The 20776-nt window shown below is 44.3% G+C and overlaps 1 protein-coding gene across 2 annotated transcripts; it reads right to left on the bottom strand.

The window, feature by feature from the left end:
- Positions 1–302: 302 nt before the first annotated feature.
- On the bottom strand, positions 303–4581 carry LOC106578845 (protein Tob1). Of its 2 annotated transcripts, XM_045702351.1 has the most exons (3): positions 4277–4581; positions 1717–2634; positions 303–1677 (listed from the first exon to the last, which is right to left on the bottom strand). In XM_045702351.1, exons 2-3 carry the CDS (start codon positions 2500–2502, stop codon positions 1249–1251), a joined length of 1215 nt encoding a protein of 404 aa, XP_045558307.1. In that variant the 5' UTR covers positions 2503–2634; positions 4277–4581; the 3' UTR covers positions 303–1248. The 2 variants fall into 2 exon arrangements, with proteins under 2 accessions (XP_045558307.1, XP_014013526.2); XM_014158051.2 differs by having other exon boundaries at positions 303–2634.
- Between the last annotated feature and the right edge of the window lie 16195 nt (positions 4582–20776).

Raw genomic sequence — 20776 nt, 5'->3', positions numbered from 1 at the left:
TATCCATCCAGGGTCAAGGATTGCCCAACAGCCAAGGTTGTTCATTCAGAAGGTGGATGTGCATTGATCAGTCTTACTGATGGCCTATTATAATGAAATGCATCAACACTATCCCCGGAATAGTGAGGAGTCAGGCCTTGTCTTGGTCCTAAATTAATTGTCTATTCCTGTCATAAAAGCCCCATTACTTTCCAATACATCACATACCAAATGTAGTTATAGTAATGAGTTCAGATTCTGGGCCTAACAAATGCAAGCATGCTGCCTGTCCTTATCAAGAATTCCAATGTCCACAAATCATGTTTTGACTGTAGTTTAATTTATTAAAAAGACCAGGGTGCAAATATAAAAAAAAGAAAATGTAAAAAGAAAAACATAATTTAAGCATTTTTAATACAAAACAATAAACTATTCCAGTCCCTCTTGACATTTAAGACACGGACTCAAAATACTTTGTTATACCGTATTTTTTATCAAGTATTACACAATGTAGGTACAAAATTAAAATGTATACAATTTACATTTTTGTACATATAGCAAAATCTTTTAACTCTTAAGAGAAAATACAACTCTTGTTGTACATGAAATTCCACCACGGAGGAATACTCTGTACGCAATCTTTAGAATATGTGATGGAGTTTAAAGACAATTCTTTACCTGAAAAAAATAAAAATACTACTACAAAAAAAAGAAATACAACGACAAGCTGCTGCAGCCATCACTGGAGTAGTAAAAAGATATAAATGCACTGCCATGTCATAGAAACAATATATACTCTGATATCTTAAACTCTGTACTAAATTAAATTATACAAGTAGAAAAAGACAAAGTAACCCCATTTAGTAGTGCAAAGTCATACAAATCCACCATGTCCTAACACATGTAAAACACTGTAAGAGGACAAACATTTTTTAATTTTTTTTTATCCATGTTAATGGAGTATTTTTGTATTTCGAACATTGTACAAAAATATATTTGTGCTCGGTTGGCAAAAAATTTAAAGAAAAAGAGAAACAACTATGCATGTTGAATTTAAGTAATCAAGCTTGGACGTGTTCGTACATCAACATTTTTGTAAAAAAAACTAACTCAATAGGGCAGAGAAAAAGCACCCTTGGACACATGCTGCTTCCCTAACTAGATAGAAAGCTCCTCAAGAGGTTCCTTGAAAGTCCAGTTCTTCTTAATGTTTCCCTTCAAGCTACCGTTGTCATTAAGAAATAACATATTCACGTCCTAGTGTCAGGTTTAGTTGGCCATGACCGACTGGAATTGCTGCTTGGAATACTGCATGTTGCTGAGGTTGAAGTTCAGCCCATCATTGAGGGACTTGTTGTTGAGATCTCCGTAGGCCGTAAACACGTCAAAGGCATTGTTGTACTGCAGCGGGCTGAGGCTGAGAGAGCCTTCACTGGGGAACACGCCACCGGAGCTCCCCTGGCCCTGGAGGCTGGGGAACACGCCACCGGAGCTCCCCTGGCCCTGGAGGCTGGGGAACACGCCACCGGAGCTCCCCTGGCCCTGGAGGCTGGGGAACACGCCACCGGAGCTCCCCTGGCCCTGGAGGCTGGGGAACACGCCACCGGAGCTCCCCTGGCCCTGGAGGCTGGGGAACACGCCACCGGAGCTCCCCTGGCCCTGGAGGCTGGGGAACACGCCACCGGAGCTCCCCTGGCCCTGGAGGCTGGGGAACACGCCACCGGAGCTCCCCTGGCCCTGGAGGCTGGGGAACACAAACTCCTTAGCATTAGGAGAGAGTGCAGAGGCATTCTGCTGCTGGCCCAGGCCGTACAGAGAGTACATAGAGGTGGAAGCGGCTTTCTGCTTCATTAGGGTGTTCACATTCAGCCCCAGGTCGTTGGTTGGAGAGGTGCGGGCCACCTTGTTGCCGTTACCATTGTTGTTGTTGTTGCGGCCGGAGATCTTCATCTTGGTGGAGCCAAACTTGGTGGCGGCGAAGGTGGCGGTGGTGAAGGTTATAGGATAGGTGGAGCGCGGCATGAAGGAGGGGCTAATGGCCGCAGATTGCCCGAAGGGGGGTGAAGGAGAGCTGGACTCAGAAGAGGTCCCGATAGAGTCACTGATGGGCATGAAGACCTGGGCCTCTGGGTTGAAGCTGTTCTTGATCTCCTTGTCCAACTCGGACCCATTGTTATCATCCACATACAGCACCTTGACCGGCCCCTTCTCGCCAAGCTGGTAGGACACCTCGAAGGGGTCAATCCACACACTAAGGTCCTGAGGGAGATTATCCCGGACGTCGTCCAAGTCCAGGCCACTCTCCTTGGCTGCCTGCTCCACCACAGGGTCCACCTTCTCCCCTACGTGGAGGCACCTGTACCCAGAGCCCTTGTATGGCTTATCCGTGTACCAGTGGCCCTCGTACTTCTTCTTCAGCTGCCTCTCGAGCTCCTCCCCGAAGATGTTCACACGCCGTCTGGGGAGTTTGTTGTATAAATAGGAAATAATAAAGTTAAGTGCTACTTGGATTTCAAGCTGCATAGCTGCTTCCCGGTTATTACGTGGGTATTCCTAAGCGTTGCAGTGATAAGCAGTTTGGGCCAAACAGAGGGACAGAGTAAGTGGTAGTTGCTGAAACGATATCCTTCCGTCCACAGGATAAGGTTCCTAAGCCTGGAAGAAGAGGAGAGAAATTAACAAAAACATGATAACAATGCTATATGGCTAATTATAAACCGGGTAGTTTGGGTCCTGGATGCTGACTGGCTGAAACAGCACTTCAGCCATGTAAATATCAGACAATATACCACTGGTATGATGCAAAACTACCTGTTTACTGTTCTTTATATGTTGGTAACCAGTTTATAATAGCAATAAGTCACCTCAGGGGTTTGTGGCATATGGCCAATATACCATGGCTAAGGACTGTATACAGGCGCTCTGCATCATGCATAAGAACAGCCCTTAGGCGTGGTATAAATGGCCATATACCACACCCCCTTGGGCATTATTGCTAAACCTACCATCCCATAGTACAAAACTGTACGTATAAGTAATATGATCAATGTATGCACGCATGACGACAGCAAGTCGCTTTGGATAAAAACATCTGCTAAATAGAATATGTTATCATGATATTAAATAATCTGTTTAGCTCACCGTTGTAAAGATGTTGGCTTCATAAGCCTGATTGCATTTACAGTATAGTACTAAATGTGCTCTGCCATTCACTTCCCAGTACAGTGCATTGCTGTGTCCACCAGGCGTACAATATCACTAGCTTTAAATAAGGCCTAAACATACGGACTCACAGAGTAAGCGCTGTGGGTTCCCTAGCAGTCTTCTAGTATTAGTGACAGCTAAAAGCAAGCCTAGTTGACCTCTGGATAGTGGTGGCTCATCGCGTTTTTAACGCAATTAAAGTAACAATGTAATTAGCCAATGATATGAGACATTGTATGCTCACCTGATATAGAATATTTTTGCGCGATGACACTCACGTCCCTAATTCATTTGATATGATGAGATGAAAGAATCATGTTGTCTAGTGATGGTAACAGAAGAAACCGTGTCCGTGAACCAACACTGGCTAGAGAATAATGTATTGTTAGAGAGCAGCTGGTGAGCTGAACTAGCAAAGAAAAGCCTTGTTGTTACATAATCCTCATTGAATTTATTTTCACGGTCACAGATGCCTTTCTCTTTTAGAAACGACGGTTAACATTAGCTAGCTATATATGAGATGATACGAATGATCAAACGTCCAATCCAAATCCAACAGCTTGCCTCGCTTCAATTGAATCCATCAATCAATAATGTAGCTAACGTTAGCTAGCTACGCACCCAGGATGTGAAGGAAATGTTGTACTCTAAACAGCAGCTATGTTTACGTTAAGGTATAGTTTTAACCTGTTAATTAATGAAAGCTCATCGGATGTGTAATTTAACGTTAGAACATTCGGGGCAAGCCAACAGTCTCCTATCCTTCACTGTCATTCAATGACCAACAAGCTAACCAAAAAGCTGTTTCTGGTTGTTAGCTCAAAATAGTTTAAATTTAACTTTCTAGCTAGCTGGCTAGATATCCCCTCGTCAACTATATTAACTAGCTAGTTAACGTTATTACTACTAATTAGCTGTACTAGCTAGCTAACGTTAGCCAACCTAACGTTATACCCAACCCAAACAAGACGGAGAAAGCGATTATATCATAAGTTAGCTTGTCTCTAGGGATTTGAACAGCAATATAGCTTACTAACTAGCTACCTCGCTAACGACTTATATTGAAATAGCTAATGAAGAGAATTATACTTACATGTAGGTAGCTAACGTTAGTCACATATAAATTCACAGCAGGTCGTTGCACTGGACAGCTTCGATGACGAATGACTAACGTTAGTTAGTTACTGTAGCAAAACAACGTTGTCAATACGCTTTTCAGCTAACTAAATGGAGACGGTTAGCTACTTCCTTGTTGAACAAATTGTTCTGCTGCAGTATGACTATATATTATTCCAGTCATGTTATGTGGACGTATATTTGTGTTTTGTCTGGAAGTTTTTACAACTGCGCTTTAAAGTTCGGATTGTCTTGTTTATATAGGTAGTACTCCGCCACGGACACAAAATAGGCGGTGATGAGGTGCTCAGAGATCGAGCCTAAATAGCGGTTTTCCATTGGCCAAACTCGGAGTTCGTCATTCGTGAACTACTTCATCTTGCATTCCGATTGGCTGTTTAGCAAGTCAGTCAATAGCAAGGGTTTATTTACGGTAGTGGTTAGCGTTTCATGTGTATTGGGACCACAAGTATCATAATGTTGAAGGTTGTTGAGATAGCTACTGAACATTAATGTATGTACTTTGACAGTAGTAAAAAAATTCCACTCAATTTCATAGCAAAGAAATGGACTCTTAAAACCAGTGCGATATAGTGTCTCAAATATATGAGACAATGATTTGTTGTAGTTGCTCTGATTATGCCCAAAGATTATGCCAGTGTGATTATTTCGGAAGTGCAATGATCATTGTGAGACAACGTGCAAAAAATGTTGTGGAGAGGGAGAAGTAGTGCACAGGCAGTTTGGCGGAAGGACAAATGTCACCGGGTAGGGTTGTGCTCTATTCCGTTAGGTACTTGGGACATTGGCTGTACAGTCTACAGTTTGCCGATTACATTTTGATATGCTTTAGCTTGACGTTACAGGGTTATTCTGACCATGCTCTCCTAAACATTAGGAGTACAAGAGAGAAATTGATATATTGAAATGAATGGACATTAGAGTTAAAAAGGTTATGCATATTGGGTCCTTGCTTAGAAAATAGGATATTACGTGTAAGTGTTACGTTTTATAGTAGGGCAAAGTTCCCTAGGTTACAGGTTCCTATGATGAAACTTTTAGGTCATGGTCTGTGGGACCATGTGAGTGACTGGTTTTGTTACACAATGGTCAAGCTCTTTCTGTTTGTGTCCTAGTACAGCAACTGTGTAAAGCTCAAAGACGTCCACTATGGATTTGTTTTGTATTACTTTTACTGTTGAAAGCCAGTATAAATATAGTAAAGTATACACTATTGGGTAAAACAAAATCAGTTTTGAGCAAAATAGGGCTTTTTGACACAACTGCAAACTTCAAGGTGTAGAGCATTCAAAGAGTTGGTATCATGGGGATTTGTGATGTCATCGGCCTCCCCCTTGCTTGAGGAACAATAGAGGAGCGTTAGAGAACAAAAGAGGAACGGTGATCAGAGCACGTGGTCCGTCCAGTTCAAGTGTTCAGCAGTCTGATTGGTTGTAGATATAAACAGGCTCAGAGGAAAAAGATTCTATCAGACCTCATGCTCCGATACCATCTGCACGACAATAAGGGAGAGAACATCTCATGGCTGGGGTGTGTGGGGTCCTTGATGATGATACCGTGGGACTTCCTCAGACACTGTTTCGAGTAGATGTCCTGGATGGGTGGGAGCACGGTCCCAGTGATGTACTGGGCTTTCTTCACCACCCGCTGGAGGGCCTTCTGGTCGTGGATGTAGCAATTTCCGTACCAGGCCGTGATGCAACCGGTCAGAACGCTCTCGATGGTGCATCGGAAGTATTTGGAGAGGCGGCATGCCAAATTTGTTCAGCCGCCTTAGGAAGTAGAGACGCTGTTGCGCCATCTTGACAAGAGTGGTGGTGTTGTTGGTTCATGTCTAGTCCTCCGTGATGTGGACGCTGAGGAACTTAAAACTGATGACTCTCTCTACTGCAGTCCCGTTGATTTGGATTGGGTCATGTTCCCTCCTCTGCTTCCTGAAGTCATGAAACCACAATGCCAGTTTTTTCAAAAATTCATTACAGTTTAAAATGTTCCACAAGTTCAAATTCAATCCATCATTAATTTAAAATTCCAAATAATAAACAATTAAAACAATAAGTAATCAATTCAAAGTAAGCAAACCAAAAGGTCATTCAATCAAACATTTTTTTTTAAAGAAACAAAAGCAATCAATCAATCCAAAAAAGCAATCAGAAAAATCTGTCAGCCAATTCAGTCAGTCAGTCCACAATGTATGTGTCTTTGTGGTGGGGTTTGTGCTGGCAGTTGCTGAAAAGCGGTGACAGTTGTGGTTGGTCAGTGCTGTGTCTGGGACCAGGAAAACCTAGGTTGGTACTGTAGAGGGGAGGAAGGACAACCTGAGGAGCAAGCAGACACACAAGGGAGCCCAGAAGTCAATGGTGGCACTTCCCTGTTGTCTGCTCTCTCCAGGTGAAGGTGTGATCTTTGGTCCCTCCTCTGTGCCTCTTCTGGTATTCTGGTGCTGGGTCTGGGGCTGGAACCGAGACTGGTGTTGGATCTGCAAAAGGGAGGAAGAACGACCTGAGGAGCAAGCAAACACCTGGAAGCACAAGACCCGGAGGTCAGTGATGGTACTCTCCTGTGGCCTCTTCGCTCCGGGCGTAGGTCTAGAGCTTTGGTCCTTCCTCCGTGCCTTCTGGTGTGGTGATGAATGGTTCCTGCTTCTGGTCTGGTTCTGTGAGAGGGATAAGAGTAGGGGGAAGAAGGGGGGAAGAGATGGAGAGGGAGCAGGTGTGTGGGGGTGGTGGAGGGTATGTCCATTGGCCTGGGCTGGTGTTGGAGGAGAAGCGATGTGACGGCAAGGCTGGACGCCAGAGGCTGGAAGACAGAGGGAGCAAACAGTGCCCAGATCCACCTGGGGAAAGCTCTCTCTAGGTACCACATGCCATCTATAGATGGATTATGTAGTGGGGAGGCCACCTTGAACACCCATCTGGGGAAAATCTTTCTCTTCGGAGTGTGTTTTCAGGGTCATGATGATGGGTTATTGGGGGGGGGGAGTTCAGGTCTGATTGATTCATTGCATATTTGGATGAGGGCCTCTAGCGGGTCATTTCTGTTGAGTGGTTCTTGACGTGCCTCCCCACTGACTGCCTGTTGAAACCCTGTACTGTACTGTCTTGGTGATGGAATGGGGGATGCTGGGAGGGGGGAAGGTGGTTCAGAGGGTCTGAGGGGTCTGGACTGAGGCTGGCTGGCATCAGGTTTTGGGTTCTGGGGTGGTCTTCTGGTCTGGTCTCTTGTTGTTCTGTTGTTTGTCTGGTCTTGTCCATTTGGAAATGTTTGTCCAGTTTGGGTCGTCATCTAAGAACTGGAGTTGTGTAAGCTCTCTCAAAACCGGCTCCCATTTGACCAGGGGTTTGGAAGGGGTGGAGGTGGTAAGGAAGGGATTTGTTGGGGATGCAAAGGTGGAGGTGCCGGCGTTGGGGGAGGGCTGTTTCTGAGACATCTTGGGTTGTGCCTGTAGAAAGGGCTGTGTCTTTGATGTTATTGTCTGGTGGAGAGGGTGAAGGGGGTTGGGATTTTGGTTGGTGGCCTTGGCCCTTGCCCTGCCGGCATAGGAACTGCGGCAGGTTCTGAAGAAATGGCCCCCTTTCCCACACAGGTTGCAGGGGCGTGTGGAGGTACAGTCTGAGGTGGGGTGGTTGTCTATACAGACCTTGCAGATGATGGCTGTGCAGGCAACGGCCAGATGGCCCAGTTGTTTGAAGTTTCTGCACAGGTACATAGTATTTTATTTATTTATTTAACCTTTATTTAACTTTAAGAAGTCAGAACTTCTTAGGGCTAGGCGTCCTGCCAGCGGGACACCTGTCGACAACTTCCGGTGAAATTGGAGGGCGCGCAATTCAAATAAATAATCATAAAAATGATGGATATTAAATATTTAGGTGCATACAAGTGTCTTATATCGGTTAAAAGCTTAAAGTCTTGTTCATCTAACTGAATTGTCCGATTTACAATAGGGTTTACAGCAAAGCATGCCATGCGATTGTTTGAGGACGGCGTCCCACATCAAAATATTTTTCAACCAGCACAGGCTTCATAAAATCACAAATAGCGATTAAATATTCACTTACTTTTTGAAAATAGTCCTCTGATTTGCAATCCAAAGCGTTCCAGCTACAACATCAATGGACGTTTTGTTAGATAAAATCCTTCTTTATATCCCAAAAAGTCTGTTTGGTTGGCGCCATCGATTTGAGTAATCCACTCGTTCAACATGCAGAGAAATGAATCCAAAAAGCTACTGCTAAACTTTGTTAAAACAAGTCAAAATAAGTTTCTATTTAATCCTCAGGTACCCTAAAATGTAATTAAACTATAATATTTCATACGGAAAGAAGTATGTCCAATAGGAAACCAAAAGTAGCAAATGTCCTCTTCATCATGCACACAGACTGATTTCCAACTCTGACTCCCACTACCAAAACTCCAAATTCTTCCTCGTTTTGGAAGAAACAAGCCTGAAACCTTGAACAAAGACTGTTGACATCTAGTGGAAGCCATAGGAATTGCAATCTGGGAGCTGGAATTGCATATGCCCCATAGCTTTCCATTGTAAGAGCATGGGATCTTAAAAAACAAAGTTCCGGTTGGTTTTTCTTTGGATTTTCTCCTACCATATCAATTGTGTTATAGTCTCATACATTATTTTAACATTTCTACAAACTTCAAATTTCTTTCTATCCAATGGTACCAATTATATGCATATCCTGGCTTCTGGGCCTGAGTAACAGGCAGTTTACTTTGGGCATGTCAGTCAGGCGGAAATTGAGAAAAAAGGACCCTAGCCTGAAGAAGTTGAAAAATAAAATCTTATTTACAATGACGGCCTACCAAAAGGCAAAAGGCCTGCGGGGACGGACGCTGGGATTAAAAATAAAGTTAAATTATGGGACAAAACACACATCACGACAAGAGACGCCACAACAGTACATAAAGAGAGACCTAAGACAACACATAGCATAGCAGCAACATATGACAACCCAGCATGGTAACAACACAAAATGACAACAACATGGTAGCAACACAACATGGCAGCAGCACAACATGGTAACAGCACAAAACATGGTACAAACATTATTGGGCACAGACAACAGCACAAAGGGCAAGAAGGTAGAGACAACAATACATCACACAAAGCAGCCACAATTGTCAGTAAGTGTCCATGATTGAGTCTTTGAATGAAGAGATTGAGATAAAACTGTTCAGTTTGAGTGTTTGTTGCAGCTCGTTCCAGTCGCTAGGTGCAGAAAACTGAAAAGAGGGGCGACCCAGGGATGTGTGTGCTTTGGGGATCTTTAACAGAATGTGACTGGCAGAACGGGTGTTGTATGTGGAGGATGAGGGCTGCAGTAGGGATCTCAGATAGGGGGGAGTGAGGCCTAAGAGGGTTTTATAAATAAGCATCAGCCATTGAGTCTTGCGACAGGTATACAGAGATGACCAGTTTACAGAGGAGTATAGAGTGCAGTGATGTGTACTATAAGGAGCATTGGTGGCAAATCTGATGGCCGAATAGTAAAGAACATCTAGCCACTCACGAGCGCCCTTACCTGCCGATCTATAAATTACATCTCTGTAATCTAGCATGGGTAGGATGGTAATCTGAATCAGGGTTAGTTTGGCAGCTGGAGTGAAAGATGAGCGATTACGGTAGAGGAAACCAAGTCTAGATTTAACCTTAGCCTGCAGCTTTGATATGTGCTGAGAGAAGGACAGTGTACCATCTAGCCATACTCCCAAGTACTTGTATGAGGTGACTACCTCAAGCTCTAAACCCTCAGAGGTAGTAATAACACCGGTGGGGAGAGGGGCATTCTTCTTACCAAACCACATGACCTTTGATTTGGAGATGTTCAGAACAAGGTTAAGGGCAGAAAAGGTTGTAGTAGTAGACGGAGCCTCTGTTGTTTCCCAGCTTGATGGTGCTGGGGAGATGTTGGACTTCGCCCACTCCGGTTAGGTCCAGTCTTAACATTACTAGCCATTTTCATGCCCCAGTCCAGACGTTGTCTTCATCCAGAACACTCCTAGCCGCTGACTTGAGGGTGGTGAACCTGCTTAACCAAACTTGTATTTCGTAGTTGTGAAACTGTACTGTAACTACCTTGAATTTTTCCGTAAAGGGGTTATGCTCAAAGTTTGTTAAACAGGGCTGAATCTTAGCCGTTTATGAATTTTAACCAAAACTGTTCTAGTGTGGGTTCTTGAAACTGGCTACGAATGATTGCTGTGGCCTTGGGGGTTTCACCAGTCAGTTCAAGTCAGATGGCACAAATCCCTCCTCCCTATAGGCTGACTCATTATTGTTGGTTATCAGGCCTAAAACTGTGGCCTCGTCTGCAAACGTTATGATGGAGTTGCTGTCGTGCAAAGCCATGCAGTCGTGGGTGAACATGGAGTACAAAAGAGGACTGAGGACACACCCCTGGGGGTGCCCTGTGTTAAGAGTCAGTGTGGAGAAGGTGTTGTTGCCAATACTCACAGCCTGTGGTCTGCCGATCAGGAAGTCCAGGATCCAGTTGCAGAGGATGGTGTCCAGACCCAGGGCTCTGAGCTTAGTGATGACCTTGGAGGGAACAATAGTGTTGAATGCTGAACTGTAGTCAATGAACAGCATTCTCACATCCGGGTTTCTCTTGTCCAGATGTGTTACGGCCGTGTAATTAGCGATGGAAATGGCATCTTCCATGGATCTGTTGGAGCGGTTGGCAAATTGGAGTGGGTCCAGTGTGCCTGGCATGCTGACCTTGATGTGGGCCATGATCAGCCACTCAAAGCACATAATGATGACCGAGGTGAGCGTGACTGGGTGAATGTTATACCTGGACCATCTTTTGAGATCTCTCTCTCTCTCTCCCTCCCTCCTAGTCCTAAGTTGTTTGACGTCACAGCCCTCTCTTACCTAACATGAACTCTAGAGCACAATAAAAACAACACCGTATTAATTAACTATACAGCTGGGGCAATGGGGGTTCAGGGGAGGGGAACAGATTAGAAACAGAATAGTACAGTGGGGGAAAAAAGTATTTGATCCCCTGCTGATTTTGTACGTTTGCCCACTGACAAAGAAATGATCAGTCTATAATTTTAATGGTAGGTTTATTTGAACAGTGAGAGACAGAATAACAACAAAAAAATCCAGAAAAATGCATCTCAAAATGTTATAAATTGATTTGCATTTTAATGAGGGAAATAAGTATTTGACCCCTCTGGAAAACATGACTTAGTACTTGGTGGCAAAACCCTTGTTGGCAATCACAGAGGTCAGACATTTCTTGTAGTTGGCTACCAGGTTTGCACACATCTCAGGAGGGATTTTGTCCCACTCCTCTTTGCAGATCTTCTCCAAGTCATTAAGGTTTCGAGGCTGACGTTTGGCAACTCGAACCTTCAGCTCCCTCCACAGATTTTCTATGGGATTAAGGTCTGGAGACTGGCTAGGCCACTCCAAGACCTTAATGTGCTTCTTCTTGAGCCACTCCTTTGTTGCCTTGGCCGGTTGTGTTTTGGGTCATTGTCATGCTGGAATACCCATCCACGACTCATTTTCAATGCCCTGGCTGAGGGAAGGAGGTTCTCACCCAAGATTTGACGTTACATGGCCCCGTCCATCGTCCCTTTGATGCGATGAAGTTGTCCTGTCCCCTTAGCAGAAAAACACCCCCAAAGCATAATGTTTCCACCTCCATATTTGATGGTGGGGATGGTGTTCTTGGGGTCATAGGCAGCATTCCTCCTCCTCCAAACACGGCGACTTGAGTTGATGCCAAAGAGCTCCATTTTGGTCTCATCTGACCACAACACTTTCACCCAGTTGTCCTCTGAATCATTCAGATGTTCATTGGCAAACTTCAGACGCGCATGTATATGTGCTTTCTTGAGCAGGGGGACCTTGCGGGCGCTGCAGGATTTCAGTCCTTCACGGCGTAGTGTGTTACCAATTTTTTTCTTGGTGACTATGGTCCCAGCTGCCTTGAGATCATTGACAGGATCCTCCCGTGTAGTTCTGGGCTGATTCCTCACCGTTCTCATGATCATTGCAACTCCACGAGGTGAGCTCTTGCATGGAGCCCCAGGCCGAGGGAGATTGACAGTTCTTTTGTGTTTCTTCCATTTGCGAATAATCGCACCAACTGTTGTCACCTTCTCACCAAGCTGCTTGGCGATGGTCATGTAGCCCATTCCAGCCTTGTGTAGCTCTACAATCTTGTCCCTGACATCCTTGGAGAGCTCTTTGGTCTTGGCCATGGTGGAGAGTTTGGAATCTGATTGATTGATTTCTTCTTTGGACAGGTGTCTTTTATACAGGTAACAAACTGAGATTAGGAGCACTTCCTTTAAGAGTGTGCTCCTAATCTCAGCTCGTTACGTGTATAAAAGACACCTGGGAGCCAGAAATCTTTCTGATTGAGAGGGGGTCAAATAATTATTTCCCTCATTAAAATGCCAATCAACTTCTAACATTTTTGACATGCGTTTTTTCTGGATTTTTTTGTTGTTATTCTGTCTCTCACTGTTCAAATAAACCTACCATTAAAATTATAGACTGATAATTTATTTGTCAGTGGGCAAATGTACAAAATCAGCAGGGGATCAAATACTTTTTCCCTCACTGTATATCCTGCCCCAAATACCCAGGCAAGAGGAGTTTCATAAATATGTTTCATAAATGATTGATTTGTTCAGTCTGAAATATTGTCCAACTCAGGGGATGGACGTTAATGCAGTGCATTCTGGGAAAAGCGGAATGCAGTGATGCAATACAATATTATAATTGATTATAGTATGATTGACATCCATTTATAGAAGAGTGTCTGTTTTTCAGCAGCCTCAGGCAACTCTCTCTCTCTCCCTCCTTCTCTCTCTCTCTCTCCTTCCCTCCCTCCCTCCCTCCCTCCCTCTCTCCAGATTGGGCCTCTGTAGGGGTGAGAGATGAGTCCCAGCAGGGAGGATCCTGTGTGATGGAGCCATAAAAACACTACAGGAGCCATTGGACACAGACCAAGACATGGCTGCATTCAGGTTGTGAGTTAACCAAATCAAGCAATCTGTATGCTATGAATTACAGTATATAACATATACTCGTTAGCAGACGCTGTCATCCAAAGCAATTTACAGTCACGTGTGCATAGATTTTCCATATGGGTGGCCCTAAGCGGCAATCGAACCCTCTACCCTTGGCATGGCAATCGCCATGCTCTACCTGCTAAGCCACACAGGGCCACAGTGAAAAAGGGCAGGTTGAATATTAGTACATACCACAAATGCCATATCTTATTTGGTTGTTATTCCCACAACACGGCAGCATTCAGGCAGTGAGATGACCAAACACTGCAAAATGGCGTTCTTTAACAGAGCATGGAAAATCCATCTGCATACACTGTGGCTGTATTATTTGGTTGTTACTTGGTTGTTATTTCCACAACATGGTGGAGTGTGTTAAAAATGTATGAAGATTATTTCCCCCCCACTGGTTTAATAGCATTCAGACTTGCCAGGTTTCTCGCTGGGTCCTGCCTCTTGTCATAGAGAGCTCACCAAAGGGCCCCACTGTTTTTTGTTGTTGTTGTGGTGAGGTTCTCCTAGTTGTGTTTTTGAAAGTGCACATATCGATAAAGTGTTACTCTCTTAATTTGCACTAGCCATGGACTTTAAAATGCGAAAGACTAATAGTGTAAATGTGGCTAATGAAAAGAACATAGTCAACTTCATACAATGAGGTAAACCTACACCTCCTTCCTCTGGGGGTAAAAACGTCTTCCTTTTTAGTTGTATGTGTGTGTGTGTGTGTGTGTGTGTGTGTGTGTGTGTGTGTGTGTGTGTGTGTGTGTGTGTGTGTGTGTGTGTGTGAACGTGTTTAACTATTTTTGTGGGGACCAGAAGTCCCTGCTAAGAAGTAGGAATGTCATTAAATATGTTAATACCTGTTAATACCTTCCCAGCTCGACTGCACACACAGCACTGTTAATACCTGCACAGCTCAACTCTACTGAATACAGGCATGCTTTGAAGAGGTTTGAGCAGTGGGCTCAGGGAAAAGAGTGGAAATATCTTTCAGGCTAAATAAGCTAACACTAAAATGTTGATATACAGTACAAGCATGGGAGCTGGGACTGGGAACCAGAGGTGTTCATGGATTTGGACAGTACAACCGTCTAGTTATCATAACTATGTATGTAAAGTCTGGGCGGCAGGTAGCCTACTGGTTAGAGCGTTGGACCAGTAATTGAAAGGTTGCAGGATCGAATCCCTGAGCTGACAAGGTAAAAATGTGTCGCTCTGCCCCTGAACAAGGCAGTTAACCCCCTGGTAGGCTGTCATTGTAAATAAGAAATTCTTCTTACCTGACTTGCCTAGTTAAATTAAGGTCAAGTCTTTGGTACTGAGCCTTATATAATGCCTGATATAAGTAAGGTCCATGTCTGAATGTCTTAACGGTGTTGACAGACTAGCTCCTATGAAAATGACTGTGGAGGTTGTTCTATTTTAACTATCAGTGGGATCTCCTCTCCCATTTCAATGCCATTCTGTTCCAGATAGTGCTGGGTTTCATTTCAGGGATTATGTTCAGCAGGCTATCATGAATCTGTCAACTAGTCAGCCAGCCAGTCATATTAAGCTAAATGGCATCAATGTGGCACAGACACAAAATGTGACACTTCTGTCATCCTATTTCTCGCCACAATACTCTTGATCAGAGCCATATAGCCTAGAGCCTTCAGACACAACGCTGGACCTCAAAGCCAGTTCCACTGCATTTTTCCAATGTTCATCTCTAATCAGGGACTGATTTAGACCTGGAACACCAGGTCGGGGAAATTTAATCTCAGATGGAACTGAAAACCAGTAGTCTCCGGAGCTCGTAGGGAACAAGTTGAATACACCTGTCCTATACTGGCCTAGAACTATATACAGTAGAAAAAACACAAAGCTCTTGGCTAACTCATACAGCTCTTGGCTAATGCACACAGCTCTTGGCTAACTCACACAGCTCTTGGCTAACGCACACAGCTCTTGGCTAACTCACACAGCTCTTGGCTAACCAGGTAGGCTAGTTGAGAACAAGTTCTCATTTACAACTGCGACCTGGCCAAGATAAATCAAAGCAGTGCGACACAAACAACAACACAGAGTTACACATGGAATAAACCAAACATACAGTCAATAACACAATAGAGAAAAAGTCTATATACAGTGTATGCAAATGAGGTAAGATAAGGGAGGTAGGCAATAAATAGGCCATAGTGGTGAAATAATTACAGTTTAGCAATTAAACACTGGAGTGATAGATGTAAAAAAGATGAATGTACAAGTAGAGATACTGGGGTGCAAAGGAGCAAAAATAAATAAATTTAAAAAAATAACAGTATGGGGATGAGGAAGTTGGATGGGCTATTTACAGGTGCAGTGATCTGTGAGCTGCTCTGACAGCTGGTGCTTAAAGTTAGTGAGGGAGATATGGGTCTCCAGCTTCAGTGATTTTTACAATTCATTACAGTCATTGGCAGCAGAGAACTGGAAGAAAAGGCGGCCAAAGGATGAATTGGCTTTGGGGGTGACCAGTGAAATATACCTGCTGGAGCGTGCTCTACGGGTGGATGCTGCTATGGTGACTAGTGAGCTGAGATAAGGCGGGGCTTTACAAGCAAAGACTTATAGATGACCTGGAGCCAGTGGGTTTGGCGACGAAAATAAAGCGAGGGCCAGCCAACGAGAGCATACAGGTCGCAGTGGTGGGTAGTATATGGGGCTTTGGTGACAAAACGGATGGCACTGCATCCAATTTGATGAGTAGAGTGTTGGAGGCTATTTTGTAAATGACATCGCCGAAGTCAAGGATCGGCAGGATAGTCAGTTTTACGAGGGAGGGTTTGGCAGCACGAGTGAAGGATGCTTTGTTGCGAAATAGGAAGACGTTTCTAGATTTAATTTTGGACTGGAGATGCTTAATGTGAGTCTGGAAGGAGAGTTTACAGTCTAACCAGACACCTAGGTATTTGTAGTTGTCCACATATTCTAAGTCGTTACCCATCGCGCCACAAAAGCCGCGGCCCTTACAGAGCAAGGGGAACAACTACTTCAAGGTCTCAGAGCGAGTGACGTCACCGATTGAAACGCTATTAGCGCGCACCACCGCTAACTAGCTAGCCATTTCACATCGGTTACAATCACCCCCCTTTTAACCTCCTCCTTTTCCACAGCAACCAGTGATCCGGGTCACGGCACCAATGTAACAGTATAGCTTCCATCCCTCTCCTCGCCCCTACCTGGGCTCGAACCAGGGACCCTCTGCACACATCAACAACTGACACCCATGAAGCATCGCTACCTATCGCGCCACAAAAGCTGCGGCCCTTGCAGAACAAGGGGAACAACTTGTTCAAGGTCTCAGAGCGAGTGATGTCACCGATTGAAACGCTATTAGCACGCACAACCGCTAACTAGCTAGCCATTTCACATCGGTTACATATGCATTTAGTTTTACTTGCATTTAAGAGCAGTTGGAGGCCACGGAAGGAGAGTTGTATGGCACTGAAGCTCGTCTGGAGGTTAGTTAACACAGTGTCCAAAGAAGGGCCAGATGTATACAGAATGGTGTCATCTGTGTAGAGGTGGATCAGAGAATCACCAGCAGCAAGAGCGACATCATTGATGTATACAGAGAAAAGAGTCGGCCCGAGAATTGAACCCTGTGGCACCCCCATAGAGACTGCCAGAGGTCCAGACAACAGGCCCTCCGATTTGACACACTGAACTCTGTCTGAGAAGTAGTTGGTAAACCAGGCGAGGCAGTCATTGGAGAAACAAAGGCTGTTGAGTCTGCCGATAAGAATGTGGTGATTGACAGAGTCGAAAGCCTTGGCCAGGTCGATGAATACAGCTGCACAGTATTGTCTCTTATCGATGGTGGTTATGATATCATTTAGGACCTTGAGCGTGGCTGTGGTGAACCCACAGCCACGCTCGTGACCAGCTTGGAAACCAGACTGCATAGCGGAGAAGGTACGGTGGGATTCGAAATGGTCGGTGATCTGTTTGTTCACTTGGCTTTCGAAGACTTTAGAAAGGCAGGGCAGGATGGATATAGGTCTATAACAGTTTGGGTCTAGAGTGTCTCCCCCTTTGAAGAGGGGGATGACCGCGGCAGCTTTCCAATGTTTGGGGATCTCAGACGATACGAAAGAGATGTTGAACAGGCTGGTAATAGGGGTTGCAACAATTTCAGCTGATCATTTTAGAAAGAGAGGGTCCAGATTGTCTAGACCTGCTGATTTGAAGGGGTCCAGATTTTGCAGCTCTCTCAGAACATCAGCTATCTGGATTTGGGTGAAGGAGAAATGGGGTGGGGGGGGGATCTTGGCTACACTGTAAAAAAAATACTGTAAATTACTGGCAGCACAATAGCGAGTAGGTTACTGTAAATTTACAGTAAATGACTAGCAGCACAGAAGCCAGTAAATTGCTGTAGATTTACAGGACCTTTACTGTATCACAAATGTAGAGCATATTACTGGAACACCTGACTACAGTAACAAGCTGTATTTCTAGAATTTACAGTGCATTACTGGAAGCACAGTTACATATTTACCGTGCAGGCAGCTAGTGCCAACAATGGGCAGTATTTCTGTTGAATGCATTTGATATAGGTATTTCAGTACTTTCAATACCTACTTTGTAATTTGTATATCACTGGCCTGAACTACAATTCATGTAGTCTATTTTGTAAAAGTTGAAGTAGAATACATGTGTTCTGTACTGTCTAATATAATATATCCCCCTTAACTTCAACCTTCTCAGTAACAGTAACAATCTTTTTCCTTGCTATGGCTGTGGTATATGCTTGTTTACCTTAGTTTAATACATTGACATTAAGCCACTCTGGATAAGAGTGTCTGCTAAACGACCAAAATGTAAATGTAAAAATGAACACTTGAAATGCACTGTGGGTGTTATTCTAATGAGCTACGCCCCCAAACAAGGCCAAGTCATGGCAAGTAAAATGTTTCTGTAACTGTTACTAGGGATGTTGCTGTAGTTAAGGATGCGTTGGTCTTCAACATATCCTGTATTTGTAACAAGATACTTAAAAAAAATATGTTAATGAGACAAAGATTATTTTGCAGCTCACAACATTTTCTCACAATGCACCATAATTCACAGTATGCTGCTGTAAATATACAGCAAAGCAGATAATACAGTACTCTATAGAATTACAGTAGCTAACTGTGAAAGGTTTTGCTGTAAATTTACAGTGTAGGCCTCAAATAACACGCTATGGACCAAGTTTGTGTGTGTGTGTGTGTGTGTGTGTGTGTGTGTGTGTGTGTGTGTGTGTGTGTGTGTGTGTGTGTGTGTGTGTGTGTGTGTGTGTGTGTGTGTGTGTGTGTGTGTGTGTGTGTGTGTGTGTATGTGTGTGTGTGTGTGTTTGTTTTCCTGCTACAGACACACAGACAGACTACACTTACACATGATATAAAGCATGTGCTTTCACAGTCAGATCGACTTTGAGAAATTCAATTCCACTCAGCATTGGACAGCTAGTGGTTGTGGATGGAATGGGTTTTGGAGTGAGGGCCATCCATTGCTCTCAGTGGGGATGATGTGTCACATTACCATGAATAGTGAATGGAGTCTGATACAGTGGGCTCTGAGTCTCTGGCAGTGTGATTGGTATTTCTGTCCTCCTCTTTTTCTTCCCTCGCTCCTTTATCTCTCATTTTGACTCTGACCTTCCATTGCTTGCACACTCATTTTGGAGTCCTTAACCTAAACACATTTTCTGTCTCCTCTCCTTGCCTCGCTTCTCCTCTCTTCTCTTCTCCTCCTCTTCTCTTCTTCTCATCTCCTCTCCTCTTTTGTCCTCTCCTCTTTTTTCCTCTCGTCTTCTCTTCTCTTCTCCTCTCCTCTCCTCTCTTCTCTTCTCTTCTCTTCTCTTCTCTTCTCTTCTCTTCTCCTCTCTTCTTCTTGCCTCTCCTCTCTTCTCCTCTATACTCCTCTCTACTCCTCTCTTCTCCTCTACTCTCCTCTCCTCTCTTCTCTTCTCCTTGCCTCTCTTCTCTTCTTCTTGCCTCTCTTCTCCTTGCCTCTCTTCTCCTCTCCTCTCTTCTCCTCTCCTCTCTTCGCCTCTCCTCCCTTCTCTCCTCTCCTCTCTTCTCCTCTCCTCTCTTCTCCTTGCCTCTCCTCTCCTCTCTTCTCCTTGCCTCTCTTCTCCTCTCCTCTCTTCTCCTCTCCTCTCCTCCCTTCTCTCCTCTCTTCTCTTCTCCTCTCCTCTCCTCTCCTCTATTCTCCTCTCCTCTATTCTCCTCTCCTCTCTTCGCCTCTCCTCCCTTCTCTCCTCTCCTTGGGTATCAAATCAATTTCTGGGAAGTGAGGACGGCACTGAGCTCTCAAAAAGAGTCTAACTAATTCATAGCTGGGGAATAAATGGATGTTTCTCAGCTTTCTCTGCTTCATATATTAAGACTCCATATGACCATGTGATACACAACACAAGTACAAACAGAGAAAGACAGAATGATCGCTTCACATCTAGATGTGTTTTTCTTTACGTTTCTGACTGCTACTCCTTCAATTGAGAAGCCTCACATCTCTTCTGGACAGGGGATGGGGGTCCTAGAAGTGACATTGCTCTTTGCCTGGGAACAAAATGCTATTTTTTGACAAACTGGGTACTTTCAGCCAAGACTGAATCCATCATTAAAATAACGTCTGGATTCAATCCATATCGCATAAGTATCTCAGAAGATCTGCGTTATAGCTCGATTTAAATGTAAAGGCGATGTTCCCGTGTTCGCGGAGACCACATTCACGTTAAGCTCTGCATATGTCGGCTCAATCGGAAATTGCCTTTACATTTTAACACTGATCGTCCGCGATAGCGGATTGAATCCAACCCTAAATTACCCAGTGATGAATAAATGGGTTAATGTATGAATTGTTCTTACGGGATAGAAATGTTCATTCTATTCAGTATAATTATGTAACGCATGTAACCGCTGCATCTGTGTATCACACAATACACACAAACAAACACACACACATACACACACACACACACACACACGCACTGAACAACAACAACGTCATGTCCCCCCCTTAGTTACGGCGTCGTAACGCCACCTCCTGTGAACGGAATTCAAAGGTCCACACTTGGCCACAGTAAAGCCCAGCTGTGTCAATCCTGCTGTGTTCCAAAGTGTTGAGAAATATGGTGTGTGTGTGTTTGTGTGTGTGTGTGTGTGTGTGTGTGTGTGTGTGTGTGTGTGTGTGTGTGTGTGTGTGTGTGTGTGTGTGTGTGTGTGTGTGTGTGTGTGTGTGTGTGTGTGTGTGTGTGTGTCTGCTGCCTAGTGGGGAAGGAAGCCTCAGTCAAAGAGTACACACACACATGACCGCACTAACACATACAGACACACACACAGAAAGGGAATTTCCTACTGTGTGGATATTGATGTAATACAATTAGTAG

Source organism: Salmo salar, chromosome ssa19 (genome assembly GCF_905237065.1).
Source record: "Salmo salar chromosome ssa19, Ssal_v3.1, whole genome shotgun sequence".
Classification (NCBI taxonomy): domain Eukaryota; kingdom Metazoa; phylum Chordata; class Actinopteri; order Salmoniformes; family Salmonidae; genus Salmo; species Salmo salar.
The sequence above is the reverse complement of the archived record's forward strand: the minus strand, read 5'-3'. Positions and strand labels throughout refer to the sequence as shown.

Coding starts and splice junctions, on each gene's coding strand:
- LOC106578845 (XM_014158051.2), bottom strand. CDS start 2,502: ATGCAGCTTGAAATCCAAGTAGCACTTAACTTTATTATTTCCTATTTA.